We start from the raw sequence: 26,458 nt of genomic DNA, 5'->3' as shown, positions 1-26,458 counted from the left end.
ACTTAAGCCGCGCCAAAGCGCCGCCAGGGGGCGCCCGGGGAGTGCCGGCTCCGACCCTGCGAGGGGTTTCTGGGAAATGCAGTCTCCGGAGCCAGAGGGGCGGGGCGGGACGGAGAGAAGAGAAGGGACAGAACCTAGAACTACTGGGAGTTGTAGTTCTTTGTAGGCTTTGACGTGACTGGTGGAGAAAGTTTCCAGACTTCTAGAGCTGAAAGTGAAAGTGAAGTCGCGCAGTCGTGTCCGACTCTTTGCGACCCAGTGGACTGTAGCCTACCAGGCTCTTCAGTCCATGGGATTTTCCAGGCAAGAATACTGGAGTGAGTTGCCATTTCCTTCTCCAGGAGATCTTCCCGACTCAGGAATTGAACCCGGGTTTCCCCCATTGTAGGCAGACGTCTGAGCCACCAGGGAAGTCCAAAGGAACCGTTTTTGGGGTGGGTACTTTTTGTTTTCTCCAAAGTTGAAAAATAATTGCTTACATACCCTATTGTTCATAGCTTTCCCATGTTAATTTTGTGGGAAATCCAAGTGATAGTATATTTCTAAATTTAAGTGTATTTTTAATGGCACTAAAACATATACAAAACTGAATCTGAATATTATTCACCCTTAAGAAGGAATGAAATTCTGGTGTGTGCTATGATATGGGTTAAATGTGAAGACATTGTGCTAAGTGAGATAAGCCAGACATAGAAGGTCAAATATTTAATAGTCCTGCTTATATGAAGTACCTACAGCAGTCAGATTCATGGAGCTAAAATGTGGTTCTATCAGAACAGTGTTGTCAGGGGCTGAGGGGAGTGGGGATTTGTTGCTCAACAGATACAGTTTCAGTATTTGTTGTTCAGTCGCTCAGTCATGTCCGACTCTTTATGACCCCATGGACTGCAGCATGCCAGGCTTCCCTGTCCATCACCATCTCCCGGAGCTTGCTCATACTCATGACCATTGAGTCAGTGATGCCATCCAACCATCTCATCATCTGTTGTCCCCTTCTCCTCCTGCTTCAATCTTTCCCAGCATCTGCTAAGTCACTTCAGTCGTGTCCGACTCTGTGTGACCCCATAGACGGCAGCCCACCAGGCTCTACCATCCCTGGGATTCTCCAGGCAAGAACACTGGAGTGGGTTGCCATTTCCTTCTCCAATGCATGAAAGAGAAAAGTGAAAGGGAAGTATCTCAGTCGTGTCTGACTCTTCGAGACCCCATGGACTGAAGCCTACCAGGCTCCTCCGTCCATGGGATTTTCCAGGCAAGAGTACTGGAGTGGGTTGCCATGGCCTTCTCCTTCCCAGCATCAGGGTCTTTCTAATGAGTCAACTCTTTGCATCAGGTGGCCAAAGCATTGGAGCTTCAGCGTTAGTCCTTCCAATGAATGTTCGGGATTGATTTCCTTTAAGATTGACTGGTTTGATCTCCTTGCAGTCCAAGGGACTCGCAAGAGTCTTCTCCAACACCACAGTTCAAAAGCACATCAATTCTTTGGAGCCCAGCCTTCTTTATGGTCCAACTCTCACATCCATCCATGACTATTGGAAAAACCATAGCTTTGACTAGACAGACCTTTGTTGGCAAAGTAATGTCTCTGCTTTTTAATATGCTGCCTAGGTTTGTCATAGCTTTTAGTTGTAGAGATGAGTAGTGGTGATAGTTTCACAATAATGTGAGTTTACTCAGTGTCACTGAACCTTACACTTAAAAATGATTAAAGTGCTAATTTTTATGTAATACATATTTTGCCACAGGGAAAAAATTTTAACCTGCATGTTTCCATATTTTTATTTTTTTCTACCCTCAAAAAGTTTCCTTACTTTTGTTTTTCATGGCTTTCCAGAGAGTTTACATCTCTTGTTGAACTCTCAACAAGAGGCACAGCCCTCTCTCTCTAAAATCCTAATGTGTTCCAGTGGCTCACAAAAAAATGGGCATCAAAATATTCATTCTTGAGATTTGATGAAATACAGTTCCTATTTTAAGGCAAGAAAACTGCTTGGGAATTCCCCAGTGGTACAGTGGTTAGGATTGTGTGCTTTCACTGCCAAGGACCTGGGTTTAATCCCTGGCCTAGGAACTAAGATCCTGAAAGTCTTTTTTTGTCCACGTCTCATGGCGTGCCAGATTTTAGTTCCCTGTTATTGTTGTTACTCAATTGTGTCTGACTCTTTGTGACCCCGTGGTCTAAAGCACAGGCTCCTCTGTCCTTCACGATTTCCTGGAATTTGCTCAAATTCATGTCCATTGAGTTGGTGATGCTATTTAACCATCTCATCTTCTGCCGCCCCCTTCTCCTTTTGTCTTCAGTCTTTTTCAGCATCAGGATCTTGTCCAATGAGTTAGCTCTTGGCATCAGGCGGCCAAAGTATTGGAGCTTCGACTTTAGCATCAGTCCTTCCAATGAATATTCAAGGTTGATTTCCTTGAATCTGGTTTGATCTCTTTGCAGTCCAAAGGACTCTCAAGTCTTTTCCAGTACTGCAATTCAAAAACATCTTTTCTTCAGCACTCAACCTTCCTTATGGTCCAACTCTTACAGTCATGTGTTTCCCAGGTGGTGCTTGTGGTAAAGAATCTGCCTGCCAATACAGGAGATGTGGGAGCCATGGGTTTGCTCCCTGGGTCAGGAAGATCCATGGAGGAGGGAATGGCTACCCATTCCAGTTTTCTTGCCTGGAGAATTCCATGGACATGGACAGAGGAGCCTGGCAGGCTACAGTCCATGTGGTTCTAAAGAGTCAGACATGACTGAGCAACTAACACTTTCACTTTAGTTCTCTGACCAGGGATCAAACCGGTACCTTCTGCAGTGGAAGCACAAAGTCTTAACTGCTGGACACCAGGGAAGTCCGGTGGCCTCTTCTCTTCCCTCTTGTGTTCAGTCTGTGTCTGCATTATGAGTTAACCAGATCTTTACCATGTCAGAAATAGCTGCTCAACCATACATTTTTTGTCTTCTGACACCAGCCTTGTAATTCCTTAGAAGATTACATTTCTTTCTCAGTCCTGTAAGGCATTAGAATGACTCACCACTCACCTTATGCATGCAGATATCTTTGGCAAACTTTATGTGCAATACCAATATATTATTCCCTTAAAGCTAGCGATTGCAGTAGGACAGACTAAGTCAGATGACCTGCAGAGATGCCTAATGAAACTTCTTAGCTTAAATGCTTACTTATGACCTAATTAATATTACTAGCTATCTTACTTGTATTCTGCCTATTTTACAAGATTACTGTTTATTCCATTACCAAATGTGTGACTAAGCTGCCAATGAAAATAGTGACAACTAGGCAACTTGAAACAATTGACCAAATATATACTTCTATAAGATAAAAAAATTGTAAAAAAAAAATCAAAAATAGTATAGCATAACTCTATATATGAAAGAAACAAGAGGGAAACATTATCTAGGCCATAACAGACTAGTAAGACAGATGGTCCAGAGGCTTTTGGATACTGTTAACAGGGGCCTAGTCCAGTAACAGCACCTTGACTGGCCCATCAGTGAATTCCTTGCCTGACTTGGGAATGAACAGCCTTCTTTATGGTCCAACTCTCACATCCATACATGACTACTGAAAAAACCATAACTATACGCACCTTCGTCAGAGAAGGCAATGGCAACCCACTCCAGTACTCTTGCCTGGAAAATACCATGGACGGAGGAGCCTGGTAGGCTGTAGTCCATGGGGTCACGAAGAGTTGGACACTTACTGAGCGACTTCACTTTTACTTTCATGCATTGGAGAAGGAAATGGCAATCCACTCCAGTGCTCTTGCTTGGAGAATCCCAGGGATGGCGGAGCCTGGTGGGCTGCCGTCTGTGGGGTCGCACAGAGTCGGACACGACTGAAGTGACTTAGCATCAGCAGCAGCAGCATATGCACCTTTGTAGAGGACTGGAAAATAAAGGATGTTGCCCACTACCCAGTTCTATAAGAATAAGTCATTAGCCACTGCTGTCAGAGACCTACAGTACATCCAGAAAGGAATTCAGGATAAGGATGAGGTATTTTGTGCTCTGGGAAAACTGGGAGAACCGGCCCTTAGTTCCAAATTTTCAGGAGAAAATTTTATGAACTCAGTTTCTTGCATCTTCCCCTAGTTAGACAAGTACTAAAATTGTACCCCTTGGTCAAAAATCACATAAGTTCTAGCCTTCCCCCTTAGCTCTTTGGAACAGTCCTCAGAGCTTTCTGAAAGACTGTCTCCACCTTACAATTCCTAGATGGGTTCGAATAAAATTTTCCAGTTCTTTCTTAGATTGACTGTTGATTAATTTGTTTTTATTGACAACTTCATCCTCAGGAATTGCTATTGCTAAGTCGCTTCAGTCGTGTCTGACTCTGTGTGATCCCATAGATGGCAGCCCACCAAGTTCCCCTGTCCCTGGGATTCTCCAGGCATGAACACTGGAGTGGGTTGCCATTTCCTTCTCCACATCCTCAGGAATAAAGGTGTTTAAATCATTGTGGGAGAGTGGTGGTCAGCAGCTGCAAACCTGAGACCCAAACCATGGCAACTTTTAAAACCTAGCACAGTTTTTGCTGTTCTTTGTGTTCATTTCTCTGTATTGTTCCCTCTAGTGATTAAAGGTGAAGCTCTCAGGAGAGGCTGGGGTCTTATTTTGGGAGTAAGCAGCAAAGCAGTGGGTAGCTAGGGCAACAACAGCCGGCTTTCAGTAAAGGAAGCCCAGGGGATAAAGCAGCGTGAGTGTTGAAGAGGAAAGGAAAAAAAGTCAAGTCCTTGGGTCCGGTGCTAGGGACAGAGAACAGGGGCTGGCCTTGGCTGGAAAAGAGGTGGATGGCCCATGTCTAGACAGGAAGCCCCCAAGTTAGGCCACGGTCCTTTCAAAGATACGTCTTCAAAGTAATGTCTCCAGATTGAGAAGACAGAACAAAAAACTCTGGGACACTAGGTAAATTAGAATTTCAGATAAACAACAAATAAATTTTGTAATATAACTATCTTATCTAGTAATTCTACTTCAAAGGCTGGTTCTCTGAGGAAAGTCACTCTTTTATTTTCATGCTTTCTTTTTCACTCCTTATCACCTTGAGTTAGCAATTTTTTTTTTTTTTGAGTTAGCTGTTATATCTCATGAGGACATTGTAATCAACCTCCTGACTGATCTTCTTGCTTCTAGTCTCTCTACCTTCCAGGTCAGCCTGCACTCAATATCAGTCAGATTACATAATAAGCCTGCTCAGGGAAAATAAGTGCTGAAAGGGACTTTAGAATCCATGTTTTCTTGATTCCTTGGACAGCTCTGTGAAGGAGACTGGGCAAGAGTCTTCCAGAAACCCTGACATTTGATAACAGGTTGAAAGCTGGTGCTGGTTCAATTATTCATATTCTAAACACTTATCAAATTCCAGGGATAGTGGCACTCAGTTCTCCCCTCAAACCGCACTTCTCCCCGCCTGTGCCCGCGTCACAGTGGTGATCTCCTAGTCCTTGGCTTTCCCCCAGAGGCTGAAGGAAACGCAAGTCATAAAAACGCCCCGTTTCTTCTGTTCCTGAGCTCCCAGCCCCTTGTTGCTCAGTCGCTCAGTCGTGTCTGACTCCTTGTGACCCCACGGACTGCAGCACACAGGCTTCCTGTCCTTCACCATCTCCTGGGGCTTGCTCAGATTCATGTCCATTGAGTCCGTGATGCCATCCAACCATCCTCTGTCGTCCCCTTCTCCTCCTGCCTTCAATCTTTCCCAGCATCGGGGTCTTTTCCAATGAGTCAGCTCTTCGCATCACGTGGCCAAAGTATTGGAGCGTAAACTTCAGCGTCCGTCCTTCCAATGAATATTCAGGGTTGATTTCCTTTAGGATTGACTTGAATCCTAAAGAACTGACTTTCCTTTCGGATTGGTTTGAACTTGCATCCGTGGACAGTGCTTAGGATGCCTTGTCCCCTCTTGCTGGATAGCTGCAGATGGTTCTGGGGGTACGTCCATAAGAAATCTCTGCACCAGGCTATGCTGAGTGCTGCTGTGGCTCAGGCAGTACAGCCGTTGTCAAATCCAAGTTTGTGTGCCTGATGAACAGTGAGGCTGAAACTTCACAAGTTTGGGAGTTTATTGCAGGGCCATGCAAGAAGAACGGGATGGCTCATTCTCAAAAGACCTGAACTTCCCAAAGGGTCTCAGGGAAGAGTTTTTAAGGAGAAGGTGGGTGAAGGGAGTTTTGGGTTGTGCACAGTTCTCTGATTGGTTGATCATGAGGTAATAGGGTAGTGTCTCAGGGGTTAACATATCAGTCATCATGCTCTAGTTGGTCTTGTGACTACAGTCTCATAGTCATCAAGCAATTCATTTTTTCCATTTGGTGGGAATCTTGGCATCTGTAAAACAGCTCAGGAAATTTCCATCAGATATTTTTATCTAGGCATTTTAGGGAGAAACTTAAGATTCTGTGATTACCATATGGCTGATTTACTGTTTAAATTCTTACCAGTTCTCCTGGCCCAACTCTTTTCACTCAATTCTTTTTTTTTTTTTTTTTTAATGTTTAGAGTTGTTGTACTATTTATTTATTTATTTTGGCCATGCTACATGGATTGCAAGATCTTAGTTCCCTAACCAGGGATTGAACTTGTGCCCTTGGCATTAAAAGTACAGAGTCCTAAGGAATTGCCTGCCAGAGAATTCCTTCACTCAATTCTTGAGCCAGGATTTTGTGACCCAGGATTTTGTGACTGGGAGACTACAACTTTTACAAGGAAGAGGCAGGCAGAGGAATTAGTGGGCAGGGTCTGGCAAAAGTAGGTCCTACGGGATCTTATTTTATTGTTCATTACAGTGTCCTCTTCCTGGCAAGCTCAGGCTTCAGTAGCTGTGGAACCTGGGCTATAGAACCCAGGACACCTGCATGTAAATCAAATGTTTTTCTATCATAGGCATTGTTGTATGCTAGTTTTAAAAATCAGTCCAGTTGTTGGGTGTGTGGTCAGTTACCTTCCCAGGTGGTTCAGTAGGTAAAGAATCCGCCTGCAATGCAGTAGACTTGGGTTCAATCCCTGGGTCAGGAAGATCCCCAGGAGGAGGGCATGGCAACCCATTCCAGTATTCTTGCCTGGAGAATCCCATGGAGAGAGGAGCCTGGCAGAATACAATCCATAGGGATGCAAAGAATCACACATGACTGAAGCGACTGAGCACAAGCATGGGCTCGAGAGCACAGGCTCAGTAGCTGTCATCTGCACGGGCTTAGTTCCCTGCAGCATGTGGGATCTTCTTGGACCAGGGATCGAACCTGTGATCGACCTGGGATCGAATCTCCTGCATTGGCAGGCGGATTCTTTACTGCTGAGCCACCAGGGAAGCCCTAGCACTTTTCGATGTATGAAAAGAAGCAAGAGTCTGGGCTTGTTAAAATAATTCCTTTGAGGGACTTCCCAGCAGACCAGTGGTTAAGACTCTGCACTTCTACTGCAGGGAGCATGGGTTCCATTCCTGGTTGGGGAACTAAGATACCACGGGGCAGGAGGGCAGTCAAAAAACAAAAAAAGGTGGAAACTATTCCCATGCTCTTTAGTTATCAAAGGATAGGGCCAATATCCTGTTTTTCTCCATCCTGAATCCCCTCACCGTGCATCCTTGGGGCAGCTGCAGTGGCTGAGAGCTCGATGGCTAGCCTCAACATCACTTGCTTACTGAAAAGGCAGGGCATTCTTGGTCCACAGCAGGTTAAGGGCTGTCCTATAAATGCCACCAGCAACCCCCACCCAAATCTTTCCACTTTAGACACCAGCCTCCAGGCTAGCTCAGGCTTACCTATACTTTTGCCAGACTGGCTCTAAGTCAGATTCCCATGACCCCCTCCTGGCGAAACTCAGATTTGGCTGCTTGCCACTCAAAAGCCAACATTGGAGACAAGTGATGGTAGGAATGGAAAGCTTGCTTTATTTTGGTGGCTGGCAACTTGGGGAGATGGCGAACTCGCATCCAAGAACTAACTCGGAGGATTCTGGTTTGACCGTGAAGGTTTTTAAAGGGAAAATCGTTTGGGGAGGGGTTCGGAGTCTTCACTCTGCTGTGTGTGGACTTTCTTCTAATTGCTTGGTGGTGGTAGTGCGGTGTTCGTAGAACCTTGTGCTCAGCTTGAAGTCCCCATTCTCCACTTGGATGGGGGCCTTAGTTCCTGCTGAAAAACTCAAACGTATTTTGTTGGAAAGAGTGTGAAGCTTCCACGCCCTCTCCAGGCATGACATTCTCCCCAAATCTCCATGTGCTCATCAGCTGTAAACTCTTAGAACCAAGAGAGCTTCTGGTTTTTAGGAAATTTTCAATACATACACGTGAATCATCGGCCTTTGGTGATTAATAGGCAACCTGCAGCCCTTCTCCCTTCCATGGAGGCTGGGGAGTGGGACTGAAAGTCCCATCCCTCTAATTACCAGGTTGGTTCTCCTGGTAACCAACCACTATCCTTTTGTTGTTCAGTCGCTCAGTTGTATCTGATTCTTTTCTACCTCAGGGACTGCAGCACGTCTGGCTTCCCTGTCCAGTCGAAACCACTTCATTAACAAAACTCAATCTCCAGCCCATCTCCCCTCCCCAGAGGTCTGGGGAAGGGAATGAAAGTTCCAAGGTTTTAATGATTTGACTGATTGCCCTGGCAACCAGCCCCAGTCCACCCCCTTAGACTTTCAAAAAGCCACCTATTTAACATAAAAAAAAAGACATCTTTATTAGTCTTTATTGTTGTTTTTCAGTCCCTCAGTTGTGTCCAGCTTCCCTGTCCTTCACCATCTCCTGGAGCTTGCTCAAACTCATGTCCATCAAGTCAGTGCTGCCATCCAGGCATCGCATCCTCTGTCATCCCCTTCTCCTCCTGCCTGCAATCTTTCCCAGCATCAGGGTCTCTTCTAATGGGTTGGCTCTTCTCATCAGGTGGCGAAAGTATTGGAGTTTCAGCTTCAGCATCAGTCTTTCCAATGAATATTCAGGACTGGTTTGATCTCCCTTGCAGTCCAAAGGTTTTCTCCAACACCACAGTTCAAAAGCACCAATTCTTCAGTGTTCAGCCTTCTTTACGGTCCAACTCTCACATCCATACATGACTACTGGAAAAACCATAGCTTTGACTAGATGGACCTTTGTCAGCAAAGTGATGTCTCTGCTTTTTAATATGCTGACTAGGTTGGTCATAGCTTTTCTTAATTTCACGGCTGAAGTCACCATCTGCAGTGATTTTGGAGCCCAAGAAAATATAGTCTCTCACTGTTTCCATTCTTTCCCCATCTATTGGCCATGAAGTGATGGGACCGGATGCCATGATCTTAGTTTTCTTAATGTTGAGTTTTAAGCCAACTTTTTTACTCTCCTCTTTTACTTTCATCAAGAGGCTCTTTAGTTCTTTCCTTTCTGCCTAAGGGTGGTATCATCTGCATATCTGAGGTTATTGATATTTCTCCTGGCAGTTTTGATTCCAGCTTGTGCTTCATCCAGCCCGGCATTTTGTATGATGTACTCTGCATATATAAACAGGGTGACAATATCCAGCCTCGAAGTACTCCTTTCCCAATTTGGAACCAGCCCATTGTTCCGTGTCCAGTTCTAACTGTTGCTTCTTGACCTTTATACAGGTTTCTCAGAAGGCAGGTAAGGTGGTCTGGTATTCCCATCTCTTTAAGAATTTTCCACTATTTGTTGTGATCCACACAGTCAAAAGCTTTATCATCGTCACAGGAAATACTAAGGACTTTAGGATCTTGTGGCAGGAACTGGGACTGATGACCAAATATATAATATTTTTTGTGTAAATTCCATCATAGCACTCTTGTTTAGTTGCTAAGTCATGTCCAACTCTTGCAGGACCAAATGGACAAGAAGCAAAAGTTAGAACTGGACGTGAAACAATGGACTAGCTCAAAATTGGGAAAGGAGTATGACAAAGCTTTTCATACTGTTCATGAGATTTTCGAGAATAGCTATGACAAACCTAGACAGCATATTAAAAAGCAGGGACATCACTTTGCTGACAAAGGTCCATCTAGTCAAATCTATGATTTTTTTCAGTGGTCATGTATGGATGTGAGAGTTGGACCATAAAGAATGCTGAGCACTGAAGAACTGGTGCTTTTGAACTGTGGTGTTGGAGAAGACTCTTGAGAGTCCCTTGGACTGCAAGGAGATCCAACCAGTCAATCCTAAAGGAAATCAGTTCTGAATATTCTTTGGAAGGATTGATGCTGAAGCTGAAACTCCAATACTCTGGCCACCTGATGAGAAGAACCAACTCATCAGGTTCATGATGATGCTGGGAAAGATTGAAGGAGGGAGGAGAAGGGGAGGTCAGAGGATGAGAAGGTTGGATGGCATCACTGACTCGTCACTTGCTCATGAGTTTGAGCAAGCTCTGGGAGTTGTTGATGGACATGGAAGCCTGGCATGCTGCAGTCCATGGGGTCGAAATGAGTAGGACAGGACTGAGTGGCCTAACACATACTCTTACCCCCACTACCCGCATCCAAGCTCGCTCTGCTTGCTGATAAATCTGAGAGACTAGGGGTTAAGACAAGGAAGGGACTTTATCTGGGGAACTGACTGAGAAGATGGGAGGCTAGGGCCTCAAAATAACCATCTTGTCGAGGTCTGGATGCCAGGATCTTTTGTAGACTTAGAGAGAAAGAAGCAAAGTCAAAGAGAGAAGGCAAGTCAAAGGCAGAAGAGAGAGGGAGAGGCAGTGGGGAAGTAAAGTGAAAGGGTCTTCAGTCTTGCAAAACATCTCCAAGGGCATGACCAGTTTATGGAAGGGCTGTGTTAATCTCTTCTGTTCACAGGTGGGCAAGGTCAGATTAAGAAGAGGTGGCAAGAATACACAGAAGAACTATATTAAAAAGATCATGACCCAGATAACCACAATCACTCAAGGTGATCACTCACCTAGAGCCAGACATCCTGGAATGTGAAGTCAAGTGGGCCTTAGGAAGCATCACTATGAACAAAGCTGTGGAGGTGATGGAATTCCAATTGAGCTATTTCAAATCCTAAAAGATGATACTGTTAAAGTGCTACAGTCAATATGCCAGCAAATTTGGAAAACTCAGCAGTGGCCACAGGACTGGAAAAGGTGTTTTCATTCCAATCCCAAATAAAGGCAATGCCAAAGAATGTTCAAGCTACCACACAATTGCACTCATCTCACACGCTAGGAAAGTAATGCTCAAAATTCTCCAAGCCAGGCTTCAACGGTATGCGAACCATGAACTTCCAGATGTTCAAGCTGGTTTTAGAAAAGGCAGAGGAACCAGAGATCAAATTGCCAACATTGCTTGGATCATTAAAAAAACAAGAGTTCCAGAAAAACATCTACTTCTGCTTTACTGACTACACCAAAGTCTTTGACTGGGTGGATCACAACAAACTGTGAAAAATTCTTCAAGAGATGGGAATACTGAAGGAGGAAACAGACAGAGCTGGACTCCATCTTAGGCCAGGCTGCAAACATTAGGCTACACGCATGGTCAGCCTCCCAGTGGACTCTGAACTTGGTGCCTGGTGTCTATAGAAATGGCATAACAATGGAAAACCAGACCCCCCCTCCCCCCATAAAAGAGCCTCAGGACTTGTACTTGGACTCTCTGTTGCCTAAAAGAATATGCTAATTATCTCTGTAACAGAAGAAAGTGGTAAATTCCATTATGTTTATTGGGATATGACCACAGGCCTATTGATAAATGTCCACTGTTTATCTAGTCTTGTGACACATGAATCATGGGTTAACTTTGATCGTATCTCTCTCTTACCTTGTCCAGACTAGTTTCAAGGAATTTGGGGAGGTGGGTTTGAGCAAATACACTTAGGGTGTGTAAGGTTTTCACAAAAACTGGTTGGGGTCCTTGGCTAAGAGGAGACTCTGCCTTGGGCCCGCCGGTGTAATAAACTGCACTCCACTATCTGCATTGTCCTTCTGAGTGAGTTTGTTTCCTGGAACGGATGGCTACAACACAGCCATGAAATTAAAAGACGCTTGCTCCTTAGAAGAAAAGCTATGACCAACCTAGACAGCATATTAAAAAGCTGAGATATCACTTTGCTGACAAAGGTCCATCTAGTCAAAGTTTTGGTTTTTCCAGTAGTCATGTATGGATGTGAGATTTGGACTATACTTGAGAGTCCATTGGACAGCAAGAAGATCCAACCAGTCAATCCTAAAGGAAATCAGTCCTGAATATTCATTGGAAGGACTGATGCTGAAGCTGAAACTCCAATACTTTGGCCACCTGTTGTGAAGAACTGACTCATTGGAAAATACTCTGATGTTGGGATAAGACTGAAGGCAGGAGAAGGGGATGACAGAGCATGAGATGGTTGGATGGCATCACTAACTCGATGGACATGAGTTTGAGCAAGCTCTGGGAGTTGGTGATGGACAGGGAGGCCTGTCGTGCTGCAGTCCATGGGGTCGCAAGGAATTGGACATGACTGGGTGACTGAACTGAAGGTCAAATTCTCTCTCTAGGAGCTGAACAAAGGCCCTTTAGTACACACAGGCAGAGGGGCAGGGTCCTTTGAGGCAAGCTATTATGTATGATTGTAACAACAAAAGCAATGAAAACCAAGTCAAAGAAGCACTTCCCAACTTGGAGTCAGAATTGGCTTTCTCTCTGCAGCACCCCCTACCACATGTTTCAAAGAATCAATTCTGACTCTATGTTGAAACTATTTCTTTGACTTGCTTTTTGTTTCTGTGGTTATAGTCACACACAGTGTCATGCCTCAGAGGATCCTGCTCCTCTGCCTGAGTGTACTAAAGGGCCTTTGTTCAGCTCATCGAGAGATACTCTGACCCTGCTCACCTGTGAATGGCTACAAAAAGGAGAGATTAACACACCCCTTCTAAAGTCTGACCATTCTAGGTCTTTTGCAAGGTTGAAGACTTCTTACTTTACTTCCTCAGGGCCTCTCCCTCTCTAGTCTGCCTTTTGACTTTAGCTCCTCACAACTTCCATTTTTGGTTCTATAAAAGCCTGGCATCCAGACCCTGACAAGATGGTCATTTTGAGACATTAATCTACCATTTTCTTGGTCAGCCGACTTTCTGATTGAAGTAATATTCCTTGCCTCAACACCTTGTCTCTTGGGTTCGTTGGCCTGTTGTCTGGCGAGCAGAGTGAGTTTGGACTTGGTAACCCATAGATGTGTTTAAATCTTAAACTGATAGTCACCTTACACTAAAAGGTAAAGAAATCAAACCAAGACTAAAGGGGGAATCAAGAGAATCCTTTAAAGAGGTTTCATGGTACCATAGATACCACAGGTCTACTGGTCTGCTCACACAGTAAGAGGCCCTGTCTGGTGGTTGGTGGTAGATTGCTGCCACCGTCACAGGTCCCAGAGCCATCCTGGGCCTCAGACTCTACCCTTGGGGGGTTGGGGGGGTGGGCGGGGATCATCCTGCCTGGGTGAGTCACTAGAATGGGTATGGTGAGATCAGAAAGCCCTTTTAGGCAAGAGTGTAGGCCATCCAGCGGCCCCTCAACACCTCTCCCCTTGGCGCTACCAACTAAAAGTTAGAAGCAGAACATGAGTTTGGAGATGTGGAGATTTCCTAATTAAGAAGCTAGAGGTGTTGCCCGGAGAAGGTCCAGGATTAGAAAGATGATATACCCCTATTGTGACACCTGTCTATATGTGAGTGTTTGGGGGGAACGAGAGGGAGCAGGTGGTAGGTTCTTAAAAGTCCCTAGGGAACTGGAAGATTGGGTGCCCTTGGCCTTCTTCACATTGCCTGGAGAATCAGTGGGAGAGGTAGTGGGAGGCCTGGGGTTGCAGTGGGATGGACAGGAGAGGGGACACAGAGGCCAGGCCAGGCCAGACAAGGTCTCCTCCCAGGTCCCAGCCTCTCTGGGCCCCGTGCCTCCTTCTAGGAGCCTCCCACCAGGCCTGCCCCACTTACAGTGCTGGTCTGGGTGCTGGTCACTGCTGATAGGTGAGTACTGTTGCCCAAAGCTCGGCCTCTCTGTACACTGGTGCCAGTGAATCAAATCCCAGTGTCTTGGGTGAAGCAGAAAACGATAGCTTTCTTGCTTTGCCAGGCAAAGGGGACCAGTGGGCTTCTGTGTCTCCCCTCCAGAGAACTTGATGAGGGGTTTAATAACTGGTTCAAAGGTAAGGTCCCTGACAAGATCAGAGTGTGTGTAGGGCTTGTACTCTCAGGTGGCTGGTCTACTAATCTTGAGCTTTTCTGGTCCCTTTAATCTTGTGTATGCTCAGTCAGGCTCAGTCTCTTTTGTGACCCCATGGACTGTAGTCTGGTAGGCTCTTTCTATCCATTGGATTATCACGGCAAGAATACTGGAGTCGGTTGCTGTGTCCTCCTCCAGATCTTCCTGACCCAGGGATTGAACTCGAGTCTCCTGCATTGGCAGGTGGATCCTTTACCACTGAGCCACCTGGGAAGCCCCTCTCCCTTCAACTTTAATTATGACTCAGGTGATTTCTTGGCTGTTCCTCCCTTCATTATTAACAACTGTTCGAATATGCCCTTTGGAACGCAAGGGAGGTCATGGAGTCTTGCCTATTAAATGGGCAGAAATGCCTCCATGCCTGGGAGCCCCACAGGCCGCTGCTCAGTTTCAGTACACCTGATGAGGCTCCAGGGTCCTGGGGACAGGAGAAAGGGGCTGCCACTTGGGCTGATGGGGGCTGGAGCCCTTCCTCTGCCAGCCCCTCTTGCCTGGACACTTAGTTCTTCCCAGGGTATGAGGCCAAGGGGAGTGGGTACCTGTGGTGAAGGTTGGCTTGGGCAGCAGCACTTCCATTGGCTTTAGCTCAGGCATGGGGTCATATGAGGGAACTAGTGAGACAGCAAGAGCAGGCCAGGAAGAGGAGTATGTCTCATTTCTTCTCCTCAGTGGTTGCTCAGGTCACCCCTGACTCCTCTGTGACAGGAATCCCAGACATCAGATAACTGCTGAGGATGTGGCTGGTCCAGGTTCAGACCAGCTTTTTTTTTTGACTAACCCATCAGTTTCCTAGACTCCATGGTCTTCCTCCCTTTAGCCCATTTTCATATTCCACCATTCTGTGTAAATCACCCCATGGCACTCTCTGGCTTAAATTCAATGACTTCCCATCACCCAAATTACAAAGCCAAAGGTATTTAGCAAGACAATTATGCTCCAGGCTACTCAATCTGGTCAGTTGTCTCCCCCACCCTACTATGAAGAACTGCTGAATGCCTTCCCGGGCATACATCTGAGACCTCTGTACCTTTTTTTATTGTTCTCTCCTTCAAATATTCTTCCCCCTTCTCTGTAAAACTTTCTCTTGAGTTTAATGATCCATCATCAGTCTCTTCTCTGTACTCTCAGTGCCTAACAAATGATGTGTTCGTGTCTGTAAGTCCTTGGCAGATGGTGGATGAATGAGTAAAAGGCTGACCCAGGAGCTAGGCTGACTCCACCTAGGCACTCATTAAGACGGAGTTTGGCAGAAGTGGGAATAGGTCTCAAGGAGATTTGGAACTGCAGTGAGCAACAGGTGGGATTGCAGGGCCCATGACTGGCAGGGAAGCTCCTTTACTCACACTGGACATTCTTTCAAGGTAGGAGGAGAAAAAAGGGGGAGTGGTTAGAGGGATACAGAAGAAGAGAAGGGGGCTTAAGCTACAGTGGTCACCTCATTGCCCAGCTTCACTGCGATCCACAGAGCAACCCCTCACCCCCAGGATGCCCCAGTGCCTCTTTCACCCCTTTTCTTACAGAAGATCTCAGTGGCTTACAGATAAGACCAAAGATACCAACTTAAAAATATCCTGAAGAACACATGCATGTTAGTCATCTTCTGCTAAGTTCAAAGTATTTGGGAAGGACAGTGGTAATGGACCTCAGAAATTCGGTCATACCAAACTGTGTGGCTGAAGAGGGTAAAGGGACCCACTCACCTTGCAGCTCCCGCCCTTTCTCCCAAGCATGTCCAGGAAGCCCTGGAAGTGAAGATCTCAAGGTGTAGCCTGCCCACTGCCAATCAGTACCTCTGCAACAAAAGTCTTGGGGGTCTACTCGGAGTCAGAGTTCTAAGGAGCTATCTTTAAGATTAGCCTTGCCCACACAAACATATCTTTTACTCTTTACAATGTAAAGGTTATCAACGTATGTCTGGGCTGAAGACCTCCAGTCCCACGTTCCATTTAGTTGTCATATAGGAACTTCAAAACTGGGTCAGGTTGGTTATGTCAACATGACTCTCCCAACCCCATATGGTCTTTTCAAACTCCCCCATCTACCACTAGACTACTTGCTTCCCCATCTAGAGGTTAAATAGGTGAGGTCATATAGAAGGGATTCAAATTCAGGTCTTCCCAACCAAAATTTGCTTCCCAGTCTGCAACAACACACATAGTTTAGGGTACTAAGTAGCTCAATGTAACTGGTTTGATTGGAGGTGGTTAGTTTCTTCTTTTCCCTTAAACAGCACTGGGGAAAAGGGAAACCAGTCCTGGGAGTACCAGGTATTGCCTTCTGAGACTTTAATGCTTTTGAGCTTTCTATGCACCAAATGAGTTAGTACTTTACTTTGTACGGTTAATCTTGCCTTGGGGATTATTCAAAAGAGGGAAAATTGTTCACTTTCTGCCCCAAACTCACAACCTCCCCACCCTGAATTATAATACAACCATGAAGGACTCACAACTCTACAGGGGTAGAGTTGAAATATTGTTATAGTGGCCATAGCATTTCAAATAGCCCAACAAATAAAGAGAAAGTCCTGGCTGGATTTGAGAGAACAATTTCTTGTTATCATGAGCCAGAAACAAAAGATTCTACTGAAACTGAATAGTTGACAGACTATGGTTGAACTTTAACCTTCGTGGGGAGTTGAGAAGAGGGTCAACAAATGGAGAAGCCCAAGATTGGTCTGGGGTAAACAGAAGGACAACAGCACTTTAGCAAGGTTATCTTCTGACCCCTCCCACCAGGTATCTGTCATCGATTTTCAGCCCTTTCCCTTCTGAGGCATCTGCCAAACCAAAAGGCTTTCTCCTCTTTTGTAGGATGTTAAGCCAACCCCAAAACATCCCTTAGAGCATGATGCAAAACCAAGAGGGCAGGTTTATAAATCTCATTCCTGGGTAGAAAGTGCACATATCCAACCCAGCACAATGGTTAAGTGGTACAAACGTACACGGTAATAACTTTAATTAAATCAGAGCTGCTAGCACGATTAACGTGTTTGGTAGCCCTGTAGCTATGTCAATGTTCCCAATTTACTAAAACATCAATGTGGCAGAATGCATTTATGAGCTCCAGATTTTCTGAACACTTTAGAGGCTGTTAAAAATAATGTAAAACAGAATTCTCTCTCAGAAACTTAGACATTAAGGTGGAACGCTGGTGGGCTCTTTTTGGGACTTTTTCACGGGGGCACCAAAATGAACAGAGGAAATGTTAGACTGTCAAAGCATATGACAGATGAGGGGAGGCAGATGGGGGAAGAGGGTGTACTAGCCACAAGGCCAACACATTCATGTTCAAAGAAAAGTCTGGGTGAAGGAAACCCCTCCCCCCCAAATAACAAAACCAAACCAAACCCCAGTCAGAGGGGAAAAAAAGGGTTTCATACAACATAGTATCAAAAAGTAAAAGGAACACACTAGATGCACAAACTGGTGGCAAGTCAGTCCAGAGCCTATTATGATAGGTCCTTTCAGTATCAGTCAGCTTTCTTCCCATCTGTTATCCTAAGTTATTTACAGATGTGTGACTTGAACAAGAGTCTTCCAGGAGGGTGGGCAGGCTTCAGTCATTGGTTTCGGGATCTGTCTGAGCCATGTAGGCATCCAACTCAGCATCCAGGTGTCCTTTTGTTTTCGACATGTACGCATCCAACTGGTTGTCCAGCTGCTCCTTGGTCAGTACAGGGCGAGCAAGGGCACCTCTCCCTCGTCCACGGCCTCGGCCTCTGCCTCCAAAGCCCCCTCTTCCCCGACCTATCATACCCCGACCTGGCCCAAAGGAAAAAGAAGAGAACAGTTACAAGTATGTTTAATGGGTACAATGGTAAATGCCCCTCAGAGCAGCGGGGCCTAGCTGAGAAAGGCTGAAGGGCAGGGCAAAGAGGAGAAATCTGGAAAAACAGGAAACACACTGGGTAGAAAGCAACACATGGAAAGCACACATAATGAATCCCTTATTACATGCTCATCTCTAAATGCTAATTTTTTAAATTCTATCAAAGGGAAAATAACTGATAATTAAAAATTTCTTAATCTCAAAATGGAGAAACTAAAAAATTTGAGACTCACTCTATGTTTATAATTAAAATGCAAATACATTATAGATAACTCCATTTAGTAAGATAGGGAGGAAGTAACAAGGGCACAGAGAAACAGGGATGTGAAGCTAGACAGTTTTCAAATTAAACTTTATTGGCGATCCTTCAGAAAAATTAGCTCATCTCTCCTCAAATTTATCAAACCTAAGGAGCTGGCTGATCCTATGTCAGGAGACTGAGGAGTTATTCTGACATAGGAACAATTAAGGGAGTTGGGAAAAAACACTTGGACTAGTTCCAGCCATTTGGATCTCCTGATTCTATTCACATTGTAACAATTACGGTTATCTGAGAGGTGGTTTCAATTCACTTAACAAAACATACCCAGCTTTCTGAAAAGCTACTTTAGACTCCTCCCCACGAAATCCTTGTGATGTCTCTCTCAGAAACCAAGTCAAGATAATTTGAACATGCTATTTCATCCTGAAACCCAAACTAGCTTGCACTTCACTCAATAAGCCAAGCAACATATAATGTGAGAGAAGAAAATAAGCCCTCAAGTTATCAAATGTCCTTTCTCAACAGTTATTATCCCCTGGCTACTTCAAGGTCATAAATTATGGAAGACCCACCACACACTTTAAAAGGACCAAAGCAAATATACACAGGGGCTACAGGAATATATGTATTTTTTTCCTGGACAGGTGTTGTTGGGAGTTTTCCACTAAGCTCTAAGCCAGAAAACTCCCATGAGATTTGGTATTAACAACAGCAACACCATTAAAAATTCTTTTCCAATCTGGGCCATGAAGTCACAAGACAAGTATCACTAAGTCTGAAGGTAAGATTATCAACAAGAGTCAGTTAATTAACTGACACAATACCATCTTGCTTTTTCTACTGTGATGGAAAAATCTCTGGTTTTGCAGAGACACAAACTCAGTCAATACCTATCTCCAAGTCTACCGTCTTTTTAACTCTGCTTTACTTTTGTTCATCCCCCTCTTCTCTATTATTAGACTCAAAGTGGGGTTTTGAGCTACGAGGTGGATTGTGTGGTGGTGGGGTAGGGACAAAAAAAGATAAAACCCTTAACTGACCATCTTGTCATTTTAATAATACACTTTAAATTTGCAAGAGCCTGAAAGAAGACTGCATATAATCTGGCTCTGTAACACATACCTCACTGTTCTTGGAAAAACCATGACAGACTTTCACACTACCAGCATGTGTATTTAGAATATAAGCCAGTTTCATAAAACAAACAAGACAAACAAATAAGCCTGCCTATGACTTGAAGCTGTGCAGAAAGGTGGCTCTGAGTTTTGAAGGGAGAGAAATAAGGGGAAGCTAGTCTCTGAAGTTGGTAGCTGACTAACCTCTACCACCGATTCCGCCACGACCCATAGCTCCACGCCCTAGGCCCCCTCTCCCAGGACCTCCACGACCTCGAACACCACCTCTTCTTAAGCCCATTCGGGGAGCTACGGCTCGTCCACCTCGGAGCAGGTTTTGACCTTGGAGAGGAGGCATACAATGTATATGCAGGTAAATCCAAGAGAGACAAAGTAGATTCTAACCAAAGGAAGGCGGTGAGGGTTAAATGAGAGTTAATTCAGTTAATTTTTAGGTTGGGTGGGGCAAGCTGCACACTGAGTATGAACAGATTAAGCTGCTCTTTATTCAATCAATTAAACAAGTCTGACCACAAATCCATTTTTGGAAGAAGTTGGCAGTTAAATAAATTAGTAAGTATACACATTAATAAGTATATATTGAATAATCACAGATAGGTGCCTAGCATCATGATAGATTTAAAAATAAATGATATGATTCCTGCTCTTAGCATATTTTTGCAGGGGACAAGAACTATACAGGGAACAGTGTAACAGTGCCCAAAATGTTACATATATTTAAGAGCTATGGGTCAACTTGTCCTTTTTTTCCAGGTGTAACAGTGTTTCACTAGAATAGAACCAGGAACAGATGATTAGTTAAGATATAGGCCAAAAGACCCAGAAATTTCTTAATTTGACTTATTTCTAGAACTTGAACGTGCTCTGATTCAAGCAGCAGCAGGGTGTTTTAAGATGGAATGGAGATGACATGAATTACCTGTTGTTACGCAGGTCATAGCCTCTCACCATTGCACATTATCAGAAAAGGAATGGTATCGATAAAAGACATGCAGCACTATTAAAAATACGTGATTTCAAAAGTTATTAATTATATTAATACAAATTCAGGCTTAAAGATGTTAAACAAATGTGTCCATAGCAGCCCAAGAGAAAAGGGAAGGGGATGGGTCCCGAACAATTGTCAGGTACACAGCACTGACCTCGGAGCGACATCCCGCCCCTAAGCAGGGTTCTTGTGGCACGTCCCCCACGAAGTCCTCCTCTGGGCAAGCCTCTCTGGATAATGGGCAGGCCTCTTCCTCCGATTGCTCCCCTGGCCAAGGCCCCTATGGGTCGGCCTAACCGTGCCTGGATGTTACTCTTACCCAGGCGCTGCTTTAAGCTCTTCTGGAAGAAAAGGTGTTAGGGAATTGAGATCAAAAAAGCAATCCAATGGGATTTAGCAACTAAAAGTGCAGAGAAAAAGAAGCGAGATGTCTGTGTGGTGGGAAATAAACCTGCACTTGCTGTCAAGGATCCCAAACCAGAAGCAAGCCTTTGCCTCAGAACACAGTGTAAGAGAAGCAGAATTTTGATCCAGAGCTTCTAAGAAGCTTGAGTATGGTTCCATGAAATTGGCATCACCACAAATTATCTCACTAGTTTGGCTACAGAAGTCATATACCACTACTTGGAATGCAAGTTTTAATAAGAACACTATATTTCAAATCGTGGATTCTGCTGATTTTGAACCACCAGTTGACAATGATATGACTTGATTCATACCTGCCCAAGGACTACCACTCTCTTCAAAGGCTTACTCAAACACCATAGGAAGTTCATCACACTCTGGGCAAAATTTAAATTATAAGTTCATTTGAATTCTTGTGACATAAGAACAAGTTTGATTTCTCAGTCAAAGAGGCCAGTGTGTCCATTTTTCCTCTGAGTATCTATCTCCAGACGGTCCACTTTTTACCTTAAGATGTAAATAAACACAAAAAAGTCAAATCTCCTTTCCTTACATATTTTCAATAGTGATAATTCCATGTCTACCTTTGCAAACAGCTCCATTAAGTCAGTGTAATGACCTTTAATTTATAATAAACATATAACTCAAATATATGTCCATAAAAAACCAGCCAAACCTGCATTAGAATTGAGCTATAATCATAAAACTCAGGGTCACATGTGAGAACAAGGATATACCATACAGATTTTTCAATATATCTGTCCCTCAAAGAGAAACCATGAAAACAAGATCTCAGACAATTAAATTCCTTCAAAGGAATGGATGACTGTGTTGCCTTGAACACCAAAGCCCTAGCAAACCTGTTCTCCTAAAAACACTAAGTCAATATGAATGAAAATAAATTATGTATCCTCAGGCTTCACATACAAGTTACTACAAATGATTTTCTCTGCAACCATATGCTGTGAATTATTATTAGCATGAGATTACAAACTGCTTATCAGAGGGATAGGCTCTGAATGACACGAGGTCAAGACTTCATTCTACAAGTCTGTTGTGCTTGGTCATTCCAAGTATATCCTCTCAAGATCTGGGCTTTAAGGGGAGCCTATATAGTACTTAGAAGTTCTTCTCCCTTCCCAGTCCTGCCTTGCCACCAACCCTATTCTCTGCCTTAACAAGAAGCTCAAGTATGTCAGCTATGCCATCTAGTTTCCACTCTAGAGCTGTGCTTGCTATAGGCTAAGGTATCCACTAGCCACACGTGGCTATTACACACAAAAAAACTTAAAAAAGTAAAATAAAAAATTTAAGCCCCTCAATCACACTAGTCATATTTTCAGTGCTCAACAGTCACGTGGCTAATGGCTACTGTACTGGAGAGCACAGATATAGATAGAGCATTTCCATCATCACAGCAAGTTCTATGGGACACCACTGCTCTAGAGGCTACTTTCTGCACAGATTATATTTAAAGCTTGTTAAAATGTCCTTTGAATAATATGTCAGACTTGTCTTCAGCAATTTTTAATATTTACTCTTAGAAAACAGTGGTGCCTTTTACTGCTTTCCTGAGTCAGGGATGAATGCAGCCACTCCAAGGCTTAAGGTAGCTGAAGCAGAAGGCCTTGTTTATTTTTGGTCAATGAGCCCAGTGGTTCAGGATGGGGGTGGGAGTTATATTTAACTGCTGATTTTATGCACAGCCATGCAGTGCTTCCAGTTAAAGTCCTTACAGTTGCATGGCACCGCCCTCCAGACGCCCAGCCACAGCTTGGACATATCCTTCCACAGCCACTGTCCGGACTTGCATAAAAAGTCTATGAATAATAAAGAGCAGGTTTTATTTCAGATCTGAATAGGATTATTTCTTAATGGAAATTTGAAAGCGAACCCACTAACTCTTAAATTACTCAGTGCTGTAGTTCTATTTTACTGACAAGACTTTAGGTGCTGTGGAGATGAGGGTCACCCTACTCTTTCCACTGTTTAGCACTGAAAACCTTTGACTAAGAGGCCTTTCAGATTCCCTGTACTAGGGAAGCAAGAATAAAGTCATTTCCCTAATTTGTAAATAATTTAATGGGGAATATAGGACTTTTGAAGATCATCTAAAACAGAAAACTAAAAATTCTTTGTGGAAAAGCCAGTCAATCTATTCTTACGGGCAAAGGATCAGAAAACAAGAGATTAATACTCATTGATAACATAGAAACAGGCCACATTGATGGCAAACTCCCTAAAAGAGAAAAACAACAAAAAGTTACTTATTGGTACCTGCCCAAATGGGAATCCTCTGAGGTTCTCTCTCCTCCAGAGAAGTTCAGCTTTTGCCCTGAGCCACCTCATAATTACCCATCATGTCCTGACAGCCTCAGTGGACTGCCTGACAGAGATCAGCTGCTTCTGGAGCATTATGACCCATGCTCTCACCTGCTTAAGTTTTAATGCTGCCTGGACAGAGGGTCTATTCTCCATCTGCTGGGCCAGTCTTCTGTTTCTGGCACTGGCTAGCTGCTGCTGTTGCTGCATCGAAGCCCGAATATTCACTGGCATCGGCTGTTTGTTCTTCAGCATATTAGTAAAGCTTCAAGGTCGAACAAAATGGATGTTTAAATAAAAGCTATTTACAAAACATTTATTGGCATTTTCATGGCTTGCTAGACCAGGAGCTCCAGATCCCACGAACTTAAAGTGGTACACTTAGATCAATGCTGATGTGGGTTCAAGACTCCTCTGCTTCCACAAACTTGCAAGAATCAGAAACTCAGAAATGCAGCTAAGTGTAGCACATTCAATCAAAAGTGATAACAAGGGCTCAGGTAACGGCTTTTAGAGGTGGAAAGCATGAAAAACACGCAATAAGCAGATATGATGACAAGAGACAGAAGATGTAGTTTCAAAGACGGACAAAGCAAGCCAAAACCTCAGGAGACCTGAGGGTGCTATTTTACGGGCAAATATACGGAAGGACAAGAGCACCTTCAAAGCCCATGCAAATGATATACCCACATAAATTATAAGAGCATATCACATTTTCGCATGTATTTGGTCACTTGTAATATGCAAATATAGAGAATCAGAGTAACACACCCTAAGAGATAAAGAGAAGTAAATATGCTTCAGAAAAGACAAACATAAGTAAATCATTTAGTGGCTAATACCAGCTTAATAAAGTCACTAGTCAAAGGCACTCAATGAACAAAGCTCTCAGAAAGTGCCTTTAAATACTATAACTTTTTTTTGTATCAAATGATATATTTTTTCTGACTCCAAAGTATAACTTCTGAAAAGGTTAGTTCAATCATCTAAGAGCTTGTGAAGACACTCTTCTATTACTCCTGTCAAGTTAAGTTTAATGGGATGAAAGAGAACACTCAACTGTAAAAGAATTGAAAACAAAAACAAACTAAAGCAGAGTGGAAAGAAAGTGAAATGGAGCAAAGCAAGTGCCTCTTACAAGGCCCAAGAATGACATTCAAGGGCCTTTGGACATATTCTTAGCTTGCTACCTGCCTCTTACAGGCCAGACACAACACTGCTGGCCTTGGACTGGGCAGCAAGCCTACTGCAGCTAGGGTCATGCTACCGAGCTGCACCACCCCTGTATCAACGTAAAAATATGTGAAGAAAAGGGAGGGTGTGAGGAGTCTTTTTAAAATACATCCCACCAGATAAATATTTCAGATAGCATAATATAAAAATCTACTGATAAGGGGTTTTGAAACAACCGCCCAATTTGTTTTGTGTACCACATACGATGCAACTAAGAACAGAGGTCTGTAGCCTTCTGTTGGTATTTAGTTTAAAACAGACTTTTGTGCATTGGACCCCAGCGCCAATTTAAGTAATGTTTTCTTATGAACGAGCTGAAGTTGCTGTTGGCTGCCTCACCGCTCATTTAGAGACATCTTGGTGGTGCTTTTTAGCACAACTTTCGGCGCGGACTGTGCAGCCATCTTCAAATCCCGAGAATCTACAAAGGACAATGGGCAGAATGAGCAAACCAGAACGGCGACTATCTCATTTCAACAAGACCGAAAGACCCCAAAATGAATGAAAAGGCTTGTATTGATGACTATCAACAATCACACCAAAACTCATTTCAGGTACTGAAACAGAAGCTAGTTACTTCAAACTAATAAACTCCTGGGGCTTCCCAGATGGCGCAGTAGTACAGAATTCGCCTACCAATGCAGGAGACATGGGTTCTATCCCAGGGTATGGAAAATCTCCTGGAGTAGGAAAATAGCAACCCTCTCCAGTATTCTTGCCTGAAAAATTCCATGGACAGAGGAGCCTGGAGGGCTATAGTCTATGGGGTCGCCAAGAGTAGGACACGACTGAACACACACACTTTAAGTTTCAAGGCCGCAGGACAAAAAATATCTGCCCAAGCCTCCAAAATGGCAGACCCAAAGCAAGTGTTGTTAAGAGTCTGGTTTTTTACCAACAGCGGTCCTTCTCAACCTTGGCGGCAAGGAGCTTTAAAAAAACAAAACAAAAAGCACTCAGAAGCCTGGGCCCACACCATTTCAAGCACAATCTCTGATGGTGAAGTCTGGGGATGAGCCATTTATAGCAAGGGAAAATACGTCTACCTCGCTGCTTCTCACGTGCAGCTAAAACTCAGAACTACTGATCTAGAGAGATGACACAGGTATACCAATTTCGCAATCACGTTAGGGGCATTAGCAAGGGCCTGGCGACCTGGGGGAGGAAGGGAATAGGAAAGATTTCCTACACGAACATTCCCCTGGGCGTGCGCTCCCAGAGAGCGCGCCACAAAATTTAACCCTAAAGCCGCCATTACTTTCCAACTTTACTTGAAGTCGTGTAATCCTCCTTTCGTCTCAAACCTGTAAGGACCGCCGACGTAGCTCAACTCGCCAACGTTCCTTTTTCATCCCTATCAAATTCCGATCTTTTCCATCAATCCCGCGACGAGTTTTCCAGTTCGGGGTCTCCCCCGCCTCCCTCTTCTGGGCTCCGCCCCCTTTGGGGCCTCCGACTCCTCTATTTGCTTCCACATCCCACCAGCTCCTGTTCCGCGTCTGCCGGGCCCCTCCGTTCCCCCAAACTCCTGCCCTCCTCACCACAGACACGTACCGAAGGAAACGGACGCCAGTGCTCCTCCCGGGGCTGCCACCACGGCTGCGGCAGGCGGGCCGGAGGCCGGCCGAACCTGAGTTGACGGTGGAGGGGCTCGGGTTAACTTGGTGGGCGGTTGGTTAGATGTGTTAAGCGGTAGATTGTTAAGTTAGTTCGTTGCTGCTGGCTGGTTGTCCGGTCGGCCGGTCCGCCTGCTCACCCGGCCTGCTCTTTCCTTCCTTTCACTACGCCGCTGCCGTCAACTCCCGCTCGGTGTGGAAAACAAAATGGCCGCCACGCCCAGGGCAGAATGGGACCGGCTAAAATGGCGTCGACGCAGCTACGTCAGACGTCAGATCCGCCGCACCCCTAGACGGGCGGGAGAACTTGTGCCACGCCTGTGCGGGGATTAGGGCGGAGCGCTAGGGAGAAGGCGGGACTTTAGCAAAGGCCTCGTCCGTATTACACGCAGCGCCCCGCCCAGGGAAGGGCGTGGCCAAATGGTTTTGCTCTTGGGTTTTAAGGGGCTGCGGATGATTAAGTGATTTGCGTCTCTGGGG

At 44.6% G+C, this 26,458-nt stretch overlaps 1 protein-coding gene and 1 long non-coding RNA gene across 12 annotated transcripts; one reads left to right on the top strand and one right to left on the bottom strand.

The window, feature by feature from the left end:
- Positions 1–86: 86 nt before the first annotated feature.
- Positions 87–11,898, top strand: LOC147376572 (uncharacterized). Of its 2 annotated transcripts, XR_015161048.1 has the most exons (3): positions 87–434; positions 10,017–10,244; positions 10,781–11,898. It is a non-coding gene; the product is annotated as an uncharacterized LOC147376572 (long non-coding RNA). The 2 variants fall into 2 exon arrangements; XR_015161047.1 differs by lacking the exon at positions 10,017–10,244.
- A 4,819-nt stretch (positions 11,899–16,717) lies between these two features.
- CHTOP (chromatin target of PRMT1) lies at positions 16,718–26,196 on the bottom strand. 10 transcript variants are annotated; one of them, XM_086392782.1, is made up of 7 exons: positions 25,917–26,196; positions 24,702–24,783; positions 23,241–23,394; positions 22,544–22,627; positions 20,557–20,743; positions 19,598–19,735; positions 16,718–17,949 (listed from the first exon to the last, which is right to left on the bottom strand). In XM_086392782.1, exons 2-7 carry the CDS (start codon positions 24,764–24,766, stop codon positions 17,744–17,746), a joined length of 834 nt encoding a protein of 277 aa, XP_086248908.1. In that variant the 5' UTR covers positions 24,767–24,783; positions 25,917–26,196; the 3' UTR covers positions 16,718–17,743. The 10 variants fall into 10 exon arrangements, with proteins under 10 accessions (XP_086248908.1, XP_086248909.1, XP_086248917.1 ...); XM_086392783.1 differs by having other exon boundaries at positions 20,557–20,740; XM_086392791.1 differs by lacking the exon at positions 22,544–22,627 and having other exon boundaries at positions 23,085–23,394.
- Positions 26,197–26,458: the final 262 nt, after the last annotated feature.

The sequence above is a fragment of the Bos grunniens genome, chromosome 3 (assembly GCF_055505025.1).
Source record: "Bos grunniens cultivar Pamir isolate PY7600 chromosome 3, Bosgru_T2T1.0, whole genome shotgun sequence".
In the NCBI taxonomy this organism is placed as follows: domain Eukaryota; kingdom Metazoa; phylum Chordata; class Mammalia; order Artiodactyla; family Bovidae; genus Bos; species Bos grunniens.
The sequence above is the reverse complement of the archived record's forward strand: the minus strand, read 5'-3'. Positions and strand labels throughout refer to the sequence as shown.